General features: G+C 43.0%; 1 protein-coding gene across 1 annotated transcript; it reads right to left on the minus strand.

Moving 5' to 3' along the window:
• Nucleotides 1-9,508: 9,508 nt before the first annotated feature.
• On the minus strand, nt 9,509-17,454 carry LOC135544431 (uncharacterized). The gene is made up of 4 exons (XM_064972028.1): nt 17,041-17,454; nt 15,353-15,532; nt 11,868-12,029; nt 9,509-11,575 (listed from the first exon to the last, which is right to left on the minus strand). Exons 2-4 carry the CDS (start codon nt 15,528-15,530, stop codon nt 11,154-11,156), a joined length of 762 nt encoding a protein of 253 aa, XP_064828100.1. The 5' UTR covers nt 15,531-15,532; nt 17,041-17,454; the 3' UTR covers nt 9,509-11,153.
• Nucleotides 17,455-20,587: the final 3,133 nt, after the last annotated feature.

Raw genomic sequence — 20,587 nt, forward strand, 5'->3', positions numbered from 1 at the left:
CACAAATTGCTTTTGTTTAAATTATGAACCTAGCCAGTCAATGTAGCTAGCTAGTAGTAGTAGCTTCTTGACTTCCTAAATCTTAGTAAAACAACCAATGGTGTTTTGTCGAGGCCATATGCAACCAAAATCAACTTTATTTTGAATTATTTCAATTCACAAGATAGAATGAAAGAGACCATCAGTCATCAATTATTTAACTTCTGCAATTATTGAGCTTGGACGCTGCGATTGGACGCGATGCAACGCGAGCTCAACACGGGCAGTGAAGCAGCTTTCATTCATTTCATAGGAAGCATTTTCTCAACGGCTGACAGCAATGCCGGACACCCGATGGCTACAGTGTTGCAGGACCATAACACAGACCAGCACACAAGCCACTCTCAAACTCAAATAACCTATTCAGCACACATAGGGACAAACAGGACTGTCAAGACAAGACAAACACACAATCTCTGAGCCAGGTTAGCAGAAAAAATGGTTAATGCTTGCATAGCACACACAAAAGCAAATATATGACTGTTGCCGCCACGCATATGGTGATCCACATCCAATCTGGACATTAAAACACACAACATGCATTCACATTTAATGCTGTACTGATCTACTACTACAGCTCGCACACCTGCCAGTTCTCTTGGGGCTCCCGAGTGGTGCAGTGGTATAAGGCACTGAAAGAAAGATGTGTTGGCATCGAGTAATTGTCTCTGGCCCCCTCCCAGTTAGGGAGTATGATGAGCTCTACAGCAAAGTCTCACAACTCAATCGCTAGTTGAAAAGATCCCTGACATCCAAGGCAGTTATAGTCAATGAACTAATGACTGATCATAATCTTGAAGTGATTGGCCTGACTGAAACATGGCTTAAGCCTGATGAATTTACTGTGTTAAACGAGGCCTCACCTCCTGGTTACACTAGTGACCATATCCAGGCCGTCATTGAAAATAAGAATTTGTTCTTAACTGACTTGCCTGGTTAAATAAAGGTCAAATAAAAAAATTAAAAATTAAAAAATCCCCCGCGCATCATGCAAAGGCAGAGGTGGTGCTAACATTTATGATAGCAAATTTCAATTTACAAAAAAAAGACGTTTTTGTCTTTTGAGCTTCTAGTCATGAAATCTATGCAGCCTACTCAATCACTTTTTATAGCTACTGTTTACAGGCCTCCTGGGCCATATACAGCATTCCTCATTGAGTTCCCTGAATTCCTATCGGACCTTGTAGTCATAGCAGATAATATTCACATTTTTGGTGACTTTAATATTCACATGGAAAAGTCCACAGACCCACTCCAAAAGGCTTTCGGAGCCATCATCAACTCAGTGGGTTTTGTCCAACATGTCTCTGGACCTACTCACTGCCACAGTCATACTCTGGACCTAGTTTTGTCCCATGGAATAAATGTTGTGGATCTTAATGTTTTTCCTCATAATCCTAGACTATCAGACCACCATTTTATTATGTTTGCAATCGCAACAAATAATCTGCTCAGACCCCAACCAAGGATCATCAAAAGTCGTGCTATAAATTCTCGGACAACCCAAAGATTCCTTGGTGCCCTTCCAGACTCCCTCCGCCTACCCAAGGACGTCAGAGTACAAAAATCAGTTAACCACCTAACCGAGGAACTCAATTTAACCTTGCGCAATACCCTAGATACAGTCGCACCCCAAAAAACAAAAAATGTTTGTCATAAGAAACTAGCTCCCTGGTATACAGAAAATACCCGAGCTCTGAAGCAAGCTTCCAGAAAATTGGAACAGAAATCGCGCCACACCAAACAGGAAGTCTTCCAACTAGCTTGGAAAGACAGTACCGTGCAGTATCGAAGAGCCCTCACTGCTGCTTGATCATCCTATTTTTCCAACTTAATTGAGGACAATAAGAACAATCCCACATTTATTTTTGATACTGTCGCAAAACTAACTAAAAAACAACATTCCCCAAGAGAGGATGGCTTTCACTTCAGCAGTGATAAATTCATGAACTTCTTTGAGGAAAAGAACATGATCATTAGAAAGCAAATTACAGACTCCTCTTTAAATCTGCATATTCCTCCAAAGCTCAGTTGTCCTGAGTCTGCACAACTCTGCCAGGACCTAGGATCAAGGGAGACACTCAAGTGTTTTAGTACTATATCTTTTGACACAATGATGAAAATAATCATGGCCTCTAAACCATCGAGTTGCATACTGGACCCTATTCCAACTAAATTATTGAAAGAGCTGCTTCCTGTGCTTGGCCCTCCTATGTTAAACATAATAAACAGCTCTCTATCCACCAGATGTCTACCAAACTCACTAAAAGTGGCAGGAATTAAAGCCTCTCTTGAAAAAGCCAAACCTTGACCCAGAAAATATTTAAAAAACGAATCGGTCTATATCGAATCTCCCATTCCTCTCAAAACATTCTGAAAAAGCTGTTGCGCAGCAATTCACTGCCTTCCTGAAGACAAACAATATATACAAAACACTTCAGTCTGGTTTTAGACCCCATCATAGCACTGAGACTGCACTTGTGAAGGTGGTAAGTGACCTTTTAATGGCATCAGACCGAGGCTCTGCATCTGTCCTCGTGCTCTTAGACCTTAGTGCTACTTTTGATACCATCGATCACCACATTCTTTTGGAGAGATTGTAAACCCAAATTGGTCAACACGGACAAGTTCTGGCCTGGTTTAGATCTTATCTGTCGGAAAGATATCAGTTTGTCTCTGTGGATGGTTTGTCCTCTGACAAATCAACTGTGAATTTCGGTGGTCCTCGACATTCCGTTTTAGGACTACTATTGTTTTCACTATATATTTTATCTCTTGGTGAAGTCATTCGGAAACATAATGTTAACTTTCCCTGCTATGTGGATGACACACAGCTGTACATTTCGATGAAACATGGTGAAGTCCCAAAATTGCCCTCGCTGGAATCCTGTGTTTCAGACATAAGGAAGTGGATGGCTGCAAATGTTCTACTTTTAAACTCAGACAATACAGAGATGCTTGTTCTAGGTCCCAAGAAACAAAGAGATCTTCTGTTGAATCTGACAATTAATCTTGATGGTTGTACAGTCGTCTCAAATAAAACTGTGAAGGACCTCTGGACCCTGATCTCTCTTTTGACGAACATATCAAGACTGTTTCAAGGACAGCTTTTTTCCATCTAAGTAACATTGGAAAAATCAGAAACTGATGCAGAAAAATGAATCCATGCTTTTGTCACTTTTAGGTTAGACTACTGCAATGCCCTACTGTCTGGCTACCCGGATAAAGCACTAAATAAACTTCAGTTAGAGCTAAACACAGCTGCTAGAATCTTGACTAGAACCAAAAAATTTGATCATATTACTATCGTCGTATGGGGCCACAGTGTCTCCTGACATCTCCTGTCTCAGCCTTCAGTATTTATGCTGCAGTAGTTTGTGTCAGGGGGCTAGGGTCAGTCTGTTATATCTGGAGTATTTCGCCTGTCTTATCCTGTGTCCTGTGTGAATTTAAGTATGCTATTCCTTTCTTTCTCGGAGGACCTGAGCCCTAGGACCATGCCTCAGGACTACCTGGCCTGATGACTCCTTGCTGTCCCCAGTCCACCTGGCTGTGTTGCCAGTTTTATTGCTAATTTAAATTCAGCACAACAGTGTTCAGCTGTGCTAACATAATTGCAAAAGGGTTTTCTAATGATGAAGTAGCTTTTTAAAATGCTAAACTTGGATTAGCTAACACAACGTATCATTGGAACACAGGAGTGATGGTTGCTGATAATGGGCCTTTGTACGCCTATGTAGATATTCCATAAAAAATCTGCCATTTCCAGCTACAATAGTAATTTCAAATCAAATAAAATGTCATTAGTTACATGCGACGATTACAACAGGTATTTCACCTTACAGTGAAATGCTTACTTACGAGCCCCTAACCAACAGTGCAGTTTAAAAAAATACAGATAAGAATAAGAGATACAAGTAACAATAAATTAAAGAGCAGCAGTAAAAAATAACAACATATACAAGTCGGTGCCGGTACAGAGTCAAGTGACTATGCATAGATGACAACAGAGAGTGGCAGGGGTGTGGAGAGGGGGGGAGCAATGCAAATAGTCTGGGTAGCCATTTGACTAGATGTTCAGGAGTCTTATGGCTTGAGGGTAGAAGCTATGTAGGGGGCTCTTAGACCAAGACTTTGTGCTCCGGTACCGCTTGCCGTGTGGTAGCAGAGAGAACACTATGACTAGGTTGGCTGGAGTCTGACAATTTTTAGGGCCTTCCTCTGACACCGCCTGGTATAGAGGCCCTGGATGGCAGGGAGCTTGGCTCCAGTGATGTCCTGGGCCGTTCGCACTACCCTCTGTAGTGCCTTGCGGTCGGAGGCCAAGCAGTTGCCATACCAGGCAGTGATGCAACCCGTCAGGATGCTCTAGATGGTGCAACAGTAGAACCTTTTGAGGATCTGAGGACCCATGCCAAATCTTTTCAGTCTGCTGAGGGGGAATAGGTTTTGTTGTGCCCGCTTCACAACTGTCTTGGTGTGCTTGGACCATGTTAGTTTGTTGGTGATGTGGACACCAAGGAACTTGAAGCTCTCAACCTGCGCCACTGCAGCCCTGTCAATGACAATGGGGCTGCCTGTATTCCACAATCATCTCCTTTGTCTTGATCACGTTGAGGGAGAGGTTGTTGTCCTGGCACCACACGGCTAGGTCTCTGACCTCCTCCCTATAGGCTGTCTCGTTGTTGTCGGTGATCAGGCCTGCCACTGTTGTGTCATCAGCAAAATGAATGGTGTTGGATTCGTGCCTGGCTGTGCAGTCATGAGTGACCAGCGAGTACAGGAGGGGGCTGAGCACGCACCCCTGAGGGGCCCCTGTGTTGAGGATCAGCGTGGCGGATGTGTTGTTACCTACACTTACCACCTGGGGGCGGCCTATCAGGAAGTCCAGGATCTTGTTGCAGAGGGAGGTGTGTAGTATGACTCGATCTTTGTCCTGTATTGACGCTTTGCCTGTTTGATGCTTCGTCGGAGGGCATAGCCGGATTTCTTGTAAGCTTGCGGGTCAGAGTCCCGCTCCTTGAAAGCGGCAGCTCTAGCCTTTAGCTCAGTGCGGATGCGGCCTGTAATCCATGGCTTCTGGTTGGGGTATGTACGTACGGTCACTGTGGGGACGACGTCATCAATGCACTTATTGATGAAGCCAATGACAGATGTGGTATACTCCTCAATGCCATTGGAGGAATCCTGGAACATATTCTAGTCTGTGCTAGCAAAACAGTCATGTAGCTTAGCATCTGCTTCATCTGACCACTTTTTATTGATCTAGTCACTGGTGCTTTCTGCTTTAATTTTTGCTTGTAAGCAGGAATCAGGAGGATGGAATTATGGTCAGATTTGCCAAATGGAAAGCGAGGGAGAGCTTTGTATGCGTCTCTGTGTGTGAGGTATAGGTGGTCCAGAGTTATTTTCCCTCTGGTTGCACACTTAACATGCTGATAGGAATTTGGTAAAACTCATTTAAGTTCCTCTGCATTAAAGTCCCCGTCTACTAGTAGCGCCACCTCTGGGTGAGCGTTTTCTTGTTTGCTTATGGCGGAATACAACTCATTCAATGCTATTTTAGTGTCAACCTCCGAGGTGGTATGCAAACAGCTATGAAGAATACAGATGAGAACTCTCTCGGTAGGTAGTGTGGTCTTCAGCGTGTCATGATATACTCAACCTCAGGCGAGCAATAGCTCGAGACTTCCTTAGATAGTGCACAAGCTGTTATTTACAAAAATACATAGTCTGCCACCTCTTGTCTTACCAGACGCCACGGTTCTATCCTGCCCGGTAAATCGTATAACCAGCCAGCTGTATGTTGTTATTGTCGTCATTCAGCCACGACTCCGTGAAGCATAAGCTGTTACTGTTTTTAATATCCCGTTGGTAGTTTCATCTTTTCCATAACTCTGCGATTTTATTGTCCAAAGATTGCATGTTTGCTAGCAGAATTGAGGGAAGTGGGGGTTTATTCAATCTCCTTCGAATTCTCAGAAGGCAGCCCTCTCTCCAGCCTCTCTTTCTCTACCTCCTCTTCACGCAGATCATTGGAGTCGGGGCCTGTTCCCAAGGGAGCCATATATCCTCAGTCTCGGGCTCGTCAGTGTCGTGAAAGAAGAAAAAGATTCTGCTAGTCTGTGGTGAGTAATTGCAGTCCTGATGTCTAGAAGTTAACAATGTGTACACTGTATTTCTGATCAATGTTATTTCTGATGTTATTTTAAATGGACAAAAAATAGTGTGCTTTTCTTTTAAAAACAAGGACATTGTGCGTGTGTATATATATATATATATATATATATATATATATATATACACACACACTGCTAAAAAAATGAAGGGAACACTAAAATAACACATACTAGATCTGAATGAATGAAATATTCTTATTAAATACTTTTTTCTTTACATAGTTGAATGTGCTGACAACAAAATCACACAAAAATTATCAATGGAAATCAAATTTATCATCCCATGGAGGTCTGGATTTGGAGTCATACTCAAAATTAAAGTGGAAAACCACACTACAGGCTGATCCAACTTTGATGTAATGTCCTTAAAACAAGTCAAAATGAGGCTCAGTAGTGTGTGTGGCCTCCACGTGCCTGTATGACCTCTGTAAAATGCCTGGGCATGCTCCTGATGAGGTGGTGGATGGTCTCCTGAGGGATCTCCTCCCAGACCTGGACTAAAGCATCCGCCAACTCCTGGACAGTCTGTGGTGCAACGTGGCGTTGGTGGATGGAGCGAGACATGATGTCCCAGATGTGCTCAATTGGATTCAGGTCTGGGGAACGGGCGGGCCAGTCCATTGCATCAATGCCTTCCTCTTGCAGGAACTGCTGACACACTCCAGTCACATGAGGTCTAGCATTGTCTTGCATTAGGAGGAACCCAGGGCCAACAGCACCAGCATATGGTCTCACAAGAGGTCTGAGAATCATATCTCGGTACCTAATGGCAGTCAGGCTACCTCTGGCGAGCACATGGAGGGCTGTGCGGCCCCCCAAAGAAATGCCACCCCACACCATGACTGACCCACCGCCAAACCAGTCATGCTGGAGGATGTTGCAGGCAGCAGAACGTTCTCCACAGCATCTCCAGACTCTGTCACATGTGCTCAGTGTGAACCTGCTTTCATCTGTGAAGAGCACAGGGCGCCAGTGGCGAATTTGCCAATATTGGTGTTCTCTGGCAAATGCCAAACGTCCTGCACGGTGTTGGGCTGTAAGCACAACCCCACCTGTGGACGTCGGGCACTCATACCTCCCTCATGTTTCTGACCGTTTGAGCAGACACATGCACATTTGTGGCCTGCTGGAGGTCATTTTGCAGGGCTCTGGCAGTGCTCCTCCTGCTCCTCCTTGCACAAAGGCGGAGATAGCGGTCCTGCTGCTGGGTTGTTTCCCTCCTGATGTACTGGCCTGTCTCCTGGTAGCGCCTCCATGCTCTGGACACTACGCTGACAGACACAGCAAACCTTCTTGCCACATCTCGCATTGATGTGCCATCCTGGATGAGCTGCACTACCTGAGCCACTTGTGTGGGTTGTAGACTCCGTCTCATGCTACCACTAGAGCATTCAAGCCAGCATTCAAAAGTGACCAAAACATCAGCTAGGAAGCATAGGAACTGAGAAGTGGTGTGTGGTCACCACCTGCAGAACCACTCCTTTATTGGGGGTGTCTTGCTAATTGCCTATAATTTCCACCTGTTGTCTATTCCATTTGCACAACAGCATGTGAAATTTATTGTCAATCAGTGTTGCTTCCTAAGTGGACAGTTTAATTTCACAGAAGTGTGATTGACTTGGAGTTACATTGTGTTGTTTAAGTGTTCCCTTTATTTTTTTGAGCAGTGTATAAATAAACACACACACATAGGCTACTAAGAGAAGGAACCGCATGCAAGTACACTAGTAAAACAGGATCTGACATCCATCTTGAATAACACCACTGTTCTTTCTCTCTCCTCTTTTTAAATTTCTGAGCAGCCATGGCTGAATGTCACTAAAGAGGAGAAGAGGAGAGAAAGGAAAACTGAGGAAGAAGGGATACAAAGAGGAATCTCACAGCTCCACTAGTAGGTTCGTCCCTGTCGCTTCTCTAATCTCTCTCTCCACTACTCCATGTAGATGAACTCCACATGCACGCATAACTCAGGAAGCTCTGTTGAAAGAATCATCCACTTGCCTCACAGAATACTGAATATTAGGGTTGTAAAATAAATACATCATTGTAAAAGAGCACCATCAACTGGGGGTGGACTCAGATAGAGGTGCCAGTTTAGATATAGGTAGAATTGTCCTAGCACCCCAAATTCACGGCGACATCAACAATTTGTCAAGGTTACTATGGTAATGGTTTCCGTCCAACGAGAGAAGGGAGTGGAGTCATGTGACAGTAGAGGGAGCGTTGGGGAGAGGAAAAGAGAGGGGGGGGTAAGCTTTGATTGGAACAATGCAACCCAGGTGTAAACCAACCTTGTGCCAATCTACTAATAGGATAGATATAGGCTATATTCAACCATATCTTTAGATTATTTATATTTACCCAGTAGTGGTTTGTCTGCTGAAATCATTGCTTGCTGACTGAGGGGACATCACATTCACAGCGAGTCCTGCCTGGCTAACCCTAAAACCTGCCTATGCATTCAGAAAGACTTCAAGAAAAGATGTGGGACAGTTCTGAAATGGAGAGGTATATTTAGATCCATCTGATTGTCAATGAAGAGAAGGTTAGCAGTCCCTATAATGAGTCTTACATATACCCCAGGATACCTACTGTCAACAACAGACAGGATTAAGATTTCAATCATGTCCAGGGGTGTTAGACACTCCCAAGATAAATAAGAACATCCCCACACAAACTCAAGCCAGTAACTATGGAAAATATTGACATTGGTCCAGACAACTTTTCTTTGATAGGATGGAACCCTGCATAGAGTAGTCAGATATACACTATGAAGATACTGTATACACATTCCATTACAACAAATATCATCGGGGGACGATCTCATTGTTTTTGGTTAAAAGAAAATCCCTAGACTACTACAGTAGATGCCTCATTTGATAATAAGATGTTGCCACAGGCTGAATTTTGGTAGCAATTCATTTTTGATACTGTTTAGACTGGCATTTACTAGACAAATAGTATGGCGTTAGGTACTTATAACAATTAAAACACATTTTCATAACCTAGTACCAAATGGTGCCTGTTGTGGGGGCTTGTTTAAATGAATCCCAAAGAAAAAAAGTCATTCATACTGTAGGTTATTACTGGATAATTACCATGTACATTCTAAGTTAATACCTGGTCATGTGCGGTCTTGGATGAAGACCATTTCCTGATGATGTTGGTTGGAAATGAACCTATAGAGGCAGAGATGACAGACACCAACACATGCAGCAGATGAGTGGGAATGAGAGTTACTGGACTGGACACTTCTGTTCTGGAACAGAAAGAAAATGCATGTACACATGTTTAACAAATACACAATAATAGTTTAATGAATAAATAGCATCATAAACAACAACAATGAAAAGTCGGATTCATAGAGATGGGACTGTGACCCTGGAATAAGAGAAGGAACGTCTTCTTATGTACCTGAGGAAAAGATTGAGGGACGGTTTCCCAGACACATATTAAGCCTAGTCTTGAACTAAAAACAATCTCCATCGAAAATGTTTCCTAGTCCAGGACTAAGATTAATCTGTGTCCAGGAAACAGGCCTTGAGGGTACAAGCGGGTAAGGAAAACCTGATTCTAGGCAGCCATCTTAATTTATCAAGTCAATATCCATGGTCCTACCGTCACATGCAACCAAGCACCATCAAGGAGCTTGTCTTATTGGTTACCTTCAAGTAGGATAAGCATACATACAGTGGTTTGTGCTGTAATGTAGACGCCTAAAGATGCCAAACCGGGATATATTTTCACAGTGATCTGAGGTATTTAGTGACCAATAGCAGTGTCATTTTATGAAACAATAAATATTTAAGCACATCAAATATTTAATACATCATATTCAAATATGATTAGATAACAAGTCATTTAAAGGCAAGAGCCATGTATTTACACTACCTACTGTGGAAAGGAAAAACTTCATATCCCCACTCAATCTTTCCTATAGTAGTAAACAACCATGCTAATAAATAGTTTGTGATTTGTGATTAAAGCTATAGTGGCCATAATAGAAGCCAAATGGGCTTTTTAAATGGAATTTCTCAGAGAAAACTCCAGTTTCAGTATACTTCAGGTAAATCTTCCATAGAAATCTGTGATTTGTTTCCACCATTTGGGAAACTTAAAGTGTCACTATGGAAGACTGTGCAAAGGGTTTAAGAAGTTAAAATAATGCATACGTTAAAAAACAACCTGTTAAAAGAAAAGAATCAGAAAAACCTTCCTCTAGGGATTTTTATGTTAACTAGAAGAGGAGAATAGGTGATTGTACTGTGTTAGGATCGCAATGTTAAGCAGTCTGAACTTCTGCTCATTGAACATATTTTCTGGTTCTGAACTGTTACAAACCATTCGCTGATCCGGAACATTCCCCAGTGGTTATTTTGCAGTAATGTGAACAGGTTCAAAGCTTGTTCCCATTGATGAGCAGGAAGGGCATATAATTTGCATCACACATCAATTATAACATACAGACTCTCACTTTCCCTGGTCACACACAGACAGAAATAGCTTAACCGTGTTACATTCTTGTCACACTTTTCCAAATATCACAGCTAGCCAAAGAACGATTTATCTTGGTCGGGTCAAGTGTGAGACGCTGGGCATAAACTCCCACAAGGAAAAATGGGTAAATGGGTTATTGACTTGATGTTGTGCAACTGTACATACCCCGAGAAGGCATATTTTAGGCAGACAAACATTAAAACAACATTAGGAAACGTATCTGGTCTCTTTTTAGGCTCCTGACTGGATTCCACCACCTTGGTCCAATGAAGCAATAGGGATTCAAAACATGAACAGGGAAGGCGCCAGCACTGCTGTCTAATTAAGTCTGTTACAGGCCATGTGTGGTGTGGTCCTGGTTTTCATTCTAGCCCGAAACTAAGCCATTTTGGGCCACACATTCAAACCTCTACCTCTGTAGTGGTCCGAGAAACCCCTTTAGGAGTCTCCACTTCCACCCACCTCCCCCTGAGTAATTTCAGGCAACACGTCTCCTATCCCCTCCTCTTCGTCAGACTGTCCCACTCCCTGCTCCCTGGGGGTAAGGGGCTCTGTGTCACTGTCATCCCACTCCACCACAGCTGTGTAGTCCCTCTGGGTGGAGGTGGGGTCCCCCAGGGTGCTCAGGCTGATCACACCGGCCAGGCAGGAGAAGAGCAGGCCCAGCATGGTGATGTAGAAGCTCTCCCCTGGGTAAGGCTTCATCCCCGCCACCCCTCGCTGGCTCCTGGAGCCAGACCCAGGCCAGACCCAGCCCCCCACCCATTCCCACAGTGGCCCAAGCTTGCCCTCCTGAAGGTTGCAGTGGATGATGTACAGGCAGGCCCCACACACTCCCAGAACAGACAGGAGGAGAACCACTGGGGAGAGAGGAAGGAAGAAAATAGAGAGAGTGGGTAAGAGAGAGAGAGAGAATGACATACTAATTAATCCCAGAGAGAACTGCAGAGAGTGATGTAAGCTAACATGGCTCAGCAAACATGGCTCGTCATTCTATGAGAGTTCATATTTTGAGAGACCTGTGAGAGTGCATTCTTCTTCAAGTGATGACAGTATTGTGATATGCCCTCAGTGAGTGAGAAAACAGAAAAAGACAGCAAAAGAGAGCAAGAGAGAAATAAATAAAAATGAGAGATAGAGAAGTTAGGTTACCTGTAGAGATGTGGAGTAACACCACCAGTCCAGGGTGGGACATCCCAGTCCCCAGGAAGTCCAATAGGAAGGAGGAGCTGGAGAGCAGGACAGCACTGTAGCACAGAGCCGCCAGGGCATAGAGCAGCCACACCCCCCAGCCATTTACACCACCCAGGGGACCTGCAGGGAGGGAACGCACACATGCCACTTTACTTTTTCCACATTTTGTTACGATACAGCCTTATTCTAAAATGTATTAAATTGATCAGGGGGGGAAAAAAATCTACACACAATACCCCATAATGACAAAGCAAAATCAGGTTTGTAGAAATTATAGCAAATTTATTAGAAACACAACTGAAATATGACAGTTACATACAGTAACAGTCAAAAGTTTGGACACAGCTACTCATTCAAGGGTTTTTCTTTATTTGTACTATTTTCTCCATTGTAGAATAGGAGAGAAGACATCAAAACTAAAAAATAACACATGGAATCATGTAGTAACCAAAAAGTGTTAAACAAATCAAAATATATTTTATATTCTTCAAAGTAGCCACACTTTGCCTTGATGACAGCGTTGCACACTCTTGGCATTTTCACAACCAGCTTCACCTGGAATGCTTTTCCAACAGTCTTGAAGGAGTTCCCACATATGCTGAGCACCTGTTGGCTGCTTTTCTTTCACTCTGCGGTCCAACTCATCCCAAACCATCTCAATTGGGTTGAGGTCAGGTGATTGTGGAGGCCAGGTCATCTGATGCAACATTCCAGCCCTCTCCTTCTTGGTCAAATAGCCCTTATACAGCCTGGAGGTGTGTTGGGTCATTGTCCTGTTGAAAAACAAATGATAGTTCCACTAAGCGCAAACCAGATGGGATGGCGTATCACTGCAGAATGTGTGCCTTGAATTCTAAATAAATCACAGTGTCACCAGCAAAGCACCCCTACACCATCACACCTCCTGCTGCATGCTTCACGGTGGGAACCACAGATAAAAAGATCATCTGTTCACCTAGTCTGCATCTCACAAAGACAAGGCAGTTGGAATGGAACCAAAAATCTCAAATTTGGTTCATCAGACCAAAGGACAGATTTCCAGTGGTCTAAATGTTTATTTCTTGTGTTACTTGGCCCACGCAAGTATCTTCTTTTTATTGGTGTCCTTTAGTAGTGGTTTCTTTGCAGCAATTCGACCATGGAGGCCTGATTCACGCAGTCTCCTCTGAACAGTTGATGTTGAGATGTGTCTGTTACTTGAACTCCGTGAAGCATTTATTTGGGCTGTAATTTCTGAGGCTGGTAACTCTAATGAACTTATCCTCTGCAGCAGAGGGAACTCTAGATCTTTCTTTCCTGTGGCAGTCCTCAAGAGAGCCAGTTTAAAATCATAGTGCTTGATGGTTTTTGCAACTCCACTTGAAGAAACTTTCAAATTTATTGACATTTTCTGGGATTGACTGACCTTCATGCCTTAAAATAATGATGAACTGTCATGTCTCTTTGCTTATTTGAGCTGTTCTTGCCATAATATGGACTTGGTCTTTTTCCAAATAGGGCTCTCTTCTGTATACCACCCCTACCTTCTCACAACACAACTGATTGGCTCAAACAAACACATTAAGAAGGAAAGAAATTCCACAAATGAACTTTTAACAAGGCACACCTGTTAATTGAAATTCATTCCAGGTGACTGACTCCCTCATGAATCTGGTTGAGAGAATGCCAAGGGTGTGCAAAGCTGTCATCAAAACAAGGGGTGGCTACTTTCAAGAATCGCAAATATAAAATATATTTTGATTTATTTAACACCTTGTTTACTGGATGATTCCATATGTGTAATTTCATAGTTGATGTTTTCACTATTATTCTACAATGTAGAAAATAGTAAAAACTAAAGAAAAAGTTTGAGCTCTGGCTGGGCCACTCAAGGACATTCAGAAAAATGTCCCAAAGCCACTCTTGCGTTGTCTTGGCTGTGTGCTTAGGGTCGTTGTCCTGTTGGAAGGTGAACCTTCGCCCCAGTCGGAGTTCCTGAGTGCTCTGGAGCAGTTGGTTTTCATCAAGGATCTCTCTGTATATTGCTCCATTCATCTTTGCCTTGATCCTGACTAGTCTCCCAGTCCCTGACGCTGAAAATTAAACCCACAGTATGATGCTGCCACCACCATGCTTCACCATAGGGATGGTGCCAGGTTTCCTCCAGACATGACGCTTGGCATTCAGACCAAGTTTCATCTTGGTTTCATCAGACCAAAGAATCTTGTTTCTCATGGTCTGAGAGTCTTTAGGTGCCTTTTGGCAAACTCCATGCGGCCTGTCATGTGTATTTTACTGAGGAGTGGCTTCCGTCTGGTCAGTCTACCATAAAGGTCTGATTGTTTGAGTGCTGCAGAGATGGTTGTCCTTCTGAATGGTTCTCCCACCTCCACAGAGGAACTCAATCTCTGTCAGAGTGACCATCGGGTACTTGGTCACCTCCCTGATGAAGGCCCTTCTCCCCCGATTGCTCAGTTTGGCCGGGCAGAAAGCTCTTGGAAGAGTCTTGGTGGTTCCAAACTTCTTCCATTTAAAGAATGGAGGCCACTGTGTTCTTGGGGACCTTCAATGCTGCAGAAATGTTTTGGTACCTTTCCCCAGATTTGTGCCTCGACACAATCCTGTCTCTGAGCTCTACGAACAATTCCTTCAACCTCATGGCTTGGTTTTTGCTCTGACATGCACGGTCAACTTCGAGACCTGATATAAACAGGTGTGTGCCTTTCCAAATCATGTCCAATCAATTGAATTTACCACAAGTGGACACCAATCAAGTTTTAAAAACATCAAGGATGATCAATGGAAACAGGATGCACATGCACTCAATTTCGAGTCTCATGGCAAAGGGTCTGAATAGTTATATAAGGTATTTCTATTTTATATATTTGCACAAAAAAAAATTAAAAACCTGTTTTCGCTTTGTCATTATGGGGTATTGGGTGTACAGTTATTATTTGATCAATTTTAGAATAAGGTTGTAAGTCAAGGGTTCTGAATACTTTCCCGAAAGCACTGTATAAACATTTACAGTACACCCACAGCTGCTCACCGACTAATGTGCTCAAGCAGGGAATACACACAATTACATATGGACAATGCAAACATAGAAGAATAGAATACAGACACATATTATCAGACATAGCGTGAGCACATTTTAACAGTGTCAACATGACACTTGCCCCCCAATCCATCCTTTCCCCAAAACACATGTAAATATTGGACTATATATATTGTCTTCCTGTATAATACTTATGCCAAAATGTTTATTATATGCTTCTGATTTACTTTGTTTATATTCTTTTATTTCTTATTGATGTTGCATTGTCGAGACGGAACCTGCAAGCAAGCATGTCATTGGACGGTGTATACCATGTGTATTCCGTACATACGACCAATAAAACTTGATAAGAGTGAAAAGACAATCCTCAGTACAACACTTCTTCCACCTCCAGTCTTGCCCCTACCTGTGTCAGTGAGGTTCTGGGGAGCATGCAGTATGAAAGCCACACCATAGATGAGCTGTTTGCCTCCAGGGTCAGTGTTGTTCATGACTTGGATCCAGTTTGGGTCGGCGATGGATGTGCACAGTGACACCAGCGTAAAACACTGGCACACCGCAGCCGGAGACATGCTCAGAGTCATGGCTGGAGGGGAGACACAATGGACTTACCACCAATAACATTTTTTTTACAAATGATGCTGCTTTACAACAGAGAAAGGTTTTTCAACCTCAGAGACTTTGCAACAGTTGCCAAATACATAAATGTGATGTCAGCATTTAGGCTGGGTGTTGTACGAGTCTGGACTGGATATATTTTTTTACTGTTTCAGACAAGCAATGTGTATGGTTATGTTAGATGTATAGTGAACAAAAATCCCATATTTCATGAGCTGAATTTGTTTTTCACAGAAATGTTCCATACACACAAAAAGCTTATTTCTTTCCAATTTTGTGCACAAGTTTGTTTACATCCCTGTTAGTGAGCATTTCTCCTTTGACAAAATAATCCATCCATCTGACAGGTGTGGCATGTTAACCTTGAGCTGGGGAGAATAAAAATCCACTAAAATGTGCAGTTTTGAAATAGCGTGCAACTGGCCTGCTGACTGCAGGTATGTCCACCAGAGCTGTTGCTAGAGAATTTAACATTCATTTCTCTACCATAAGCCACCTCCATCATCGTTTTAGAGAATTTGGCAGTACGTCCAACTGGCCTCACAACCGTAGACCACGTTTAACCACGCCAGCCCAGGTTCTCCACCTCCAGCTTCTACAACTGTGGGACTGTCTGAGACCAGCCACCAGGGCTGCTGATGAAATTGAGGAGTATTTGTGTTTGTAATAAAGCCCTTTTGTAGGGAAAAACTGATTCTGATTGGCTGGACCTGGCTCCCCAGTGAGTGGGCCCGGCTCCCAATTGGGTGGGCTCATGTCCTCCCAGGCCCACACATGGCTGCGCACATGCCCAATCCATAGATTAGGGCCTAGTTCATTTATTTAAATTGACTGATTTCCTTATATGAACTGTAACTCAGTAAAATCTTTGAAATTGTTGCATTTATATTTTTGTTCAGTATAATAATATGATTCCAATGTAAATACAGTTTACACCTACAAAGTAAAGAGAGATTATGCACACAAAAAAAATTGCCTAACTGGTGCAGGTTGTAGGTTGTAGGAACATTACTACTGTAAACCGAATGTAGGGATACCTAAAATGAGAGAGCTGTTCTAAGAACAGCAATATTTTCTCAGAATCAAATAAGCTAACATTGTTGGGTAATGCATATAGCACTTAACCCTTCCCTAACCAGCACCAAGCCTAGCCCAATACACTACAAAGTATGCTTGAGACTAAAATGTAGACTCGCTAACGTTACGTGCTATTCAGGGATAACCAAATAATACAAATAAAAACGTCATGCGAAACAACTGAATCGTCTATTGTTCAGTTTATTGTCTGAAAAGCTAGCTATACATGATGGGTGTGTAAAATTAGGCATTTCGAAATGTCACATTTCCAACCCCTCTCGTGCCCTGAATGAACTCAGATAATAAATTATCAATCAAGTAACTAGATGGCTATTTAAAATGCACGGGCACAATAACAACAACCATAACCAAGCTACTTCTATGGCTAACGTTACTTACCGAGCTAAAAAAAAACAATGAAATCCACGAACATATAATTATTCATATATATCTCAATGACTGATAGGTGTGGCAAAAAAAATATGTTTTTTAGTTGACGTAATCTCAATCCATTTCAACACGGGATTATCTCGTTTGTATTTAGCAAAAAATAATGGATATACTGACAAAATACATGTCTCTCCGCCCTAAAAATGGGAGTTGCTGTCCACAAAGGGGCTGTCTAGTTCCCGCCTATCCTTTCTACGCTATGCAACTGCCCCATCACATGAATGAATATGCATGTCCATCTAGAGGCAACTCCAATAAAAAGTGTGTTTTTTCCCCTCAAAATTGCCGGGATGTCACGTGTCCTATTTATATCTGTACACTCATAACAATTTAAGCATTACGAAACTTCTATTCGATCAAATAAACCTCACGTAACATATAATGCATTCATATTGTAGTTGACCAAATTCGACATTGTCATTGACCTACATACAAAACGACTTGCTTGGTGGGCGAAACAACGAAAAAAACGCAACCTGCTGGGGGAGCAGATTTGCCGCCGAGTTGATCCTCTCGCTTCCTCTTCCTTTCCTTTTTCTTCGATGAGGTTTAACGGCGGTTGGCATCCAATAAATGTTGCATTACCGCCTCCTCCCTTATACTTTGCTTGAAAAAAGCAATAAATAAACAAATACCTTACCTTCTAATTTTAACACTACACTCACAATTTCTTAAAAATAACACCACCCTACTCCAATATTTACATCTATTTAGTCCTACCTCAAACGACAAGCATCACAAACACTGTGAATCTTCCTAGTGGTTAGAGCGTTGGACTAGTAACCGGAAGGTTGCAAGTTCAAACCCCCGAGCTGACAAGGTACAAATCTGTCGTTCTGCCCCTGAACAGGCAGTTAGCCCACTGTTCCTAGGCCGTCATTGTAAATAAGAATTTGTTCTTAACTGACTTGCCTAGTAAAATAAAATATAAAAAAAATTGGTCAACATTTACTGCTACCCCAGTAATAACTCCTTTGGCACCCTTTTCTTGGGAGAAAAACAATTTACCTTTCTTGTCCTCATTTGTTTAACACGGAGCGCCTTCTCCCTCTGACCAGCAGAAACACAAACAATTACCACAAGACCACTTCTGATTACCCTCACCAATTCCACAGCACCCAACACTGTTTTCACCCACAAATGGATCTGCCAAAAGGCAAGGGTCCACTTTTCCAAAAACTTCACTCCTGCTGTCACACACTCATCTTCATGCTGACCCTCGGTGCAAGCCTCGGCCTCCGAGAACTTCACCACACCGACCACCTCTTCTGATACATCGACCTCCTTCACTTCCATTTCTCCTCCTGTCTTCAGCTCACTCTGCTTACACTTTCTACCATTCCTCTTTAACAAACCATTTCCCTTCTCCTGCTATTTTTAACAGACTCAATCTCACCCTCTTCCCCCTCTCTCTCTTAGACCTCCTCTGCCTCTCTTTTTCCCTCCATTCCTCCTCCATATTCCAAGTATATGTCTCCTTATGATAATACTGCACTTCTCCTGACATACATCTTGTTCTTGCCTTCTCAAGGGACGGCATTTAACCGGCTGTCACAATCTCCGCACAATCAGCATGAACCTCTCAGGGTGTAGTGCTCAACAGTGCATACCACTTATAAAGCAGCTGCTTCGTCTTGATGTTCTTATTTTTCATAAACTACCACTTTTCCATTTCAAACATCTCACTTCCTTCTCTCTCTCTTCCTCTTCCTCTGGATTACCAGAAATTATAAAGGCCATTGCTATCCGGGGTGCTTGGGACATCAATCTGAAGTCTGCATTGGCCGTGCAGCTTATTTGGTGATACGGCCTTTCCAGAAGTCAGGGCATTCATACTTATTGCCTTCCCAGAGCAACTTTAAAAAACAATTTATGCTTGATCCAAAAATGTGGTTGGAGGGTCCATATGGAGTGTGTGACACAAATGTGGAGACCAGGAGTAATGCAGAGGCCAAATCGAACTCCATACCACATCTTAGTCCCCTGTGACGATTTTAGCATGTAAATCTTGTTGGGGCAAACTCAACCCCCAAAAATTGGGATGCATGCCAGCAAAGCCCGTACACAACACAACACTAAATAATACATTCATTGCACTATAATGGTGACAAACGGTGCCCACAAACTGTTAGGTCCTACATAAAGCTGTACCAATAGCAGAGCTTTCTTTTCAGCTACACCTGGCTCTCAGCGGAGCCTTGTCTGTCAGCGAAACAGTTCATTCATCTTCATTTAGCAAAGCCTCTACACAACACAACACAACACAACACTAAACAATACATTCATAGCACTATAACGGTGACAAACGGTGCCCACAAACTGTTAGGGCCTACATAAAGCTGTACCAACAGCAGAGCTTTCTTTTCAGCTATACCTGGCTCTCAGCGGTACCTTGTCTGGTTAATTCATCCTCATTTACTGTCTTTTAAAAAGACATGGCTGACTTGCTTAAACAAATGTGGTTTCTACTGACAATTGAGATGTACAAACTATTGCATAAGGGGACAACGAGCGGATAAGAGGAAATACTTAATTTTTTGTGGAAGGACCACCAGGGGGCAGGCTGGTCCCACGGATAGTAGCCCAGCCTGTGACTCAAGGTGATCAGAGGCAATTAAGCACAGCTGATGCTACTAATGACCATATTCTTTTCCCCCTACAAGAGAGAGGAGGGAACCGGTAGTTGGGGAGAATGGAGAAAAAAAAGAATTATTGCTTCTCCAAAGGAGAGGACTTACCGGACGGAAGGGAGAAGAAGAGGACAAACTACCTCTTGGGAATGGCAACCACGGATCCGTACACCACCCGAAGGGGGCTCTCCACGAACGGATAGTTAAGGCAGCGACACACCCATAATTTATGTTATAGTTCAAAGTTACTCACGTTGTGTTCCTTGTTCCTGTAAAGAAGAAGATTTGTCTTTTCCTTGTGAGATCATCCCTGATCGTGTGGGATTGTTTGAGAAGAAATAAATGCCTAAGTAGAGAACTTTGTTCAACGTAAGAACCTGCTCCCGACTCATTTATTCCACCTTTCCGCTTTAGAGCAACCTCAAAGTACTTGGTCAGCTCACATTGGTGGAGAATGCGTGAATTAGGTGGACGAGTTACACAAGGAAAAGTGAGGAAAATGAAAATCTACCGGTAGACACAGAGGAACCATTCAAGAAAGATGGATAATGCTCTACTACAACAGTTGATCATGGCACAGCAGACAACCATAGAACTCATGCAACAACATCTGAGCCAGCGAGAAGAACTGAGAGTGAAGCCAAGAGCTGCTGCTCACGCCATCTTACCTCGCCTCTCAAAGGATGATATTGAGGCTTTCATCATAACATTCAAAAGGATGGACACCTTGGAAGAGTGGCCCCCCACAGAATGGGCAAGAGCGTTAGCCCCTCTTTTGACCGGGATGGCCCAGGAAGTCTACTATGACCTGGACCCCCGCGAAGCTGTTGACTATGGGTGACTAAATACCAAGATTCTGTCCCGGT

Source organism: Oncorhynchus masou, chromosome 8 (assembly GCF_036934945.1).
Source record: "Oncorhynchus masou masou isolate Uvic2021 chromosome 8, UVic_Omas_1.1, whole genome shotgun sequence".
NCBI lineage: Eukaryota > Metazoa > Chordata > Actinopteri > Salmoniformes > Salmonidae > Oncorhynchus > Oncorhynchus masou.

Coding starts and splice junctions, on each gene's coding strand:
- LOC135544431 (XM_064972028.1), bottom strand. CDS start 15,530: ATGACTCTGAGCATGTCTCCGGCTGCGGTGTGCCAGTGTTTTACGCTG. Junction 12,030..15,352: donor CCAGAACCTCACTGACACAG/GTAGGGGCAAGA, acceptor CCCTCCCTGCAG/GTCCCCTGGGTGGTGTAAAT. Junction 11,576..11,867: donor GTTACTCCACATCTCTACAG/GTAACCTAACTT, acceptor CTCTCTCCCCAG/TGGTTCTCCTCCTGTCTGTT.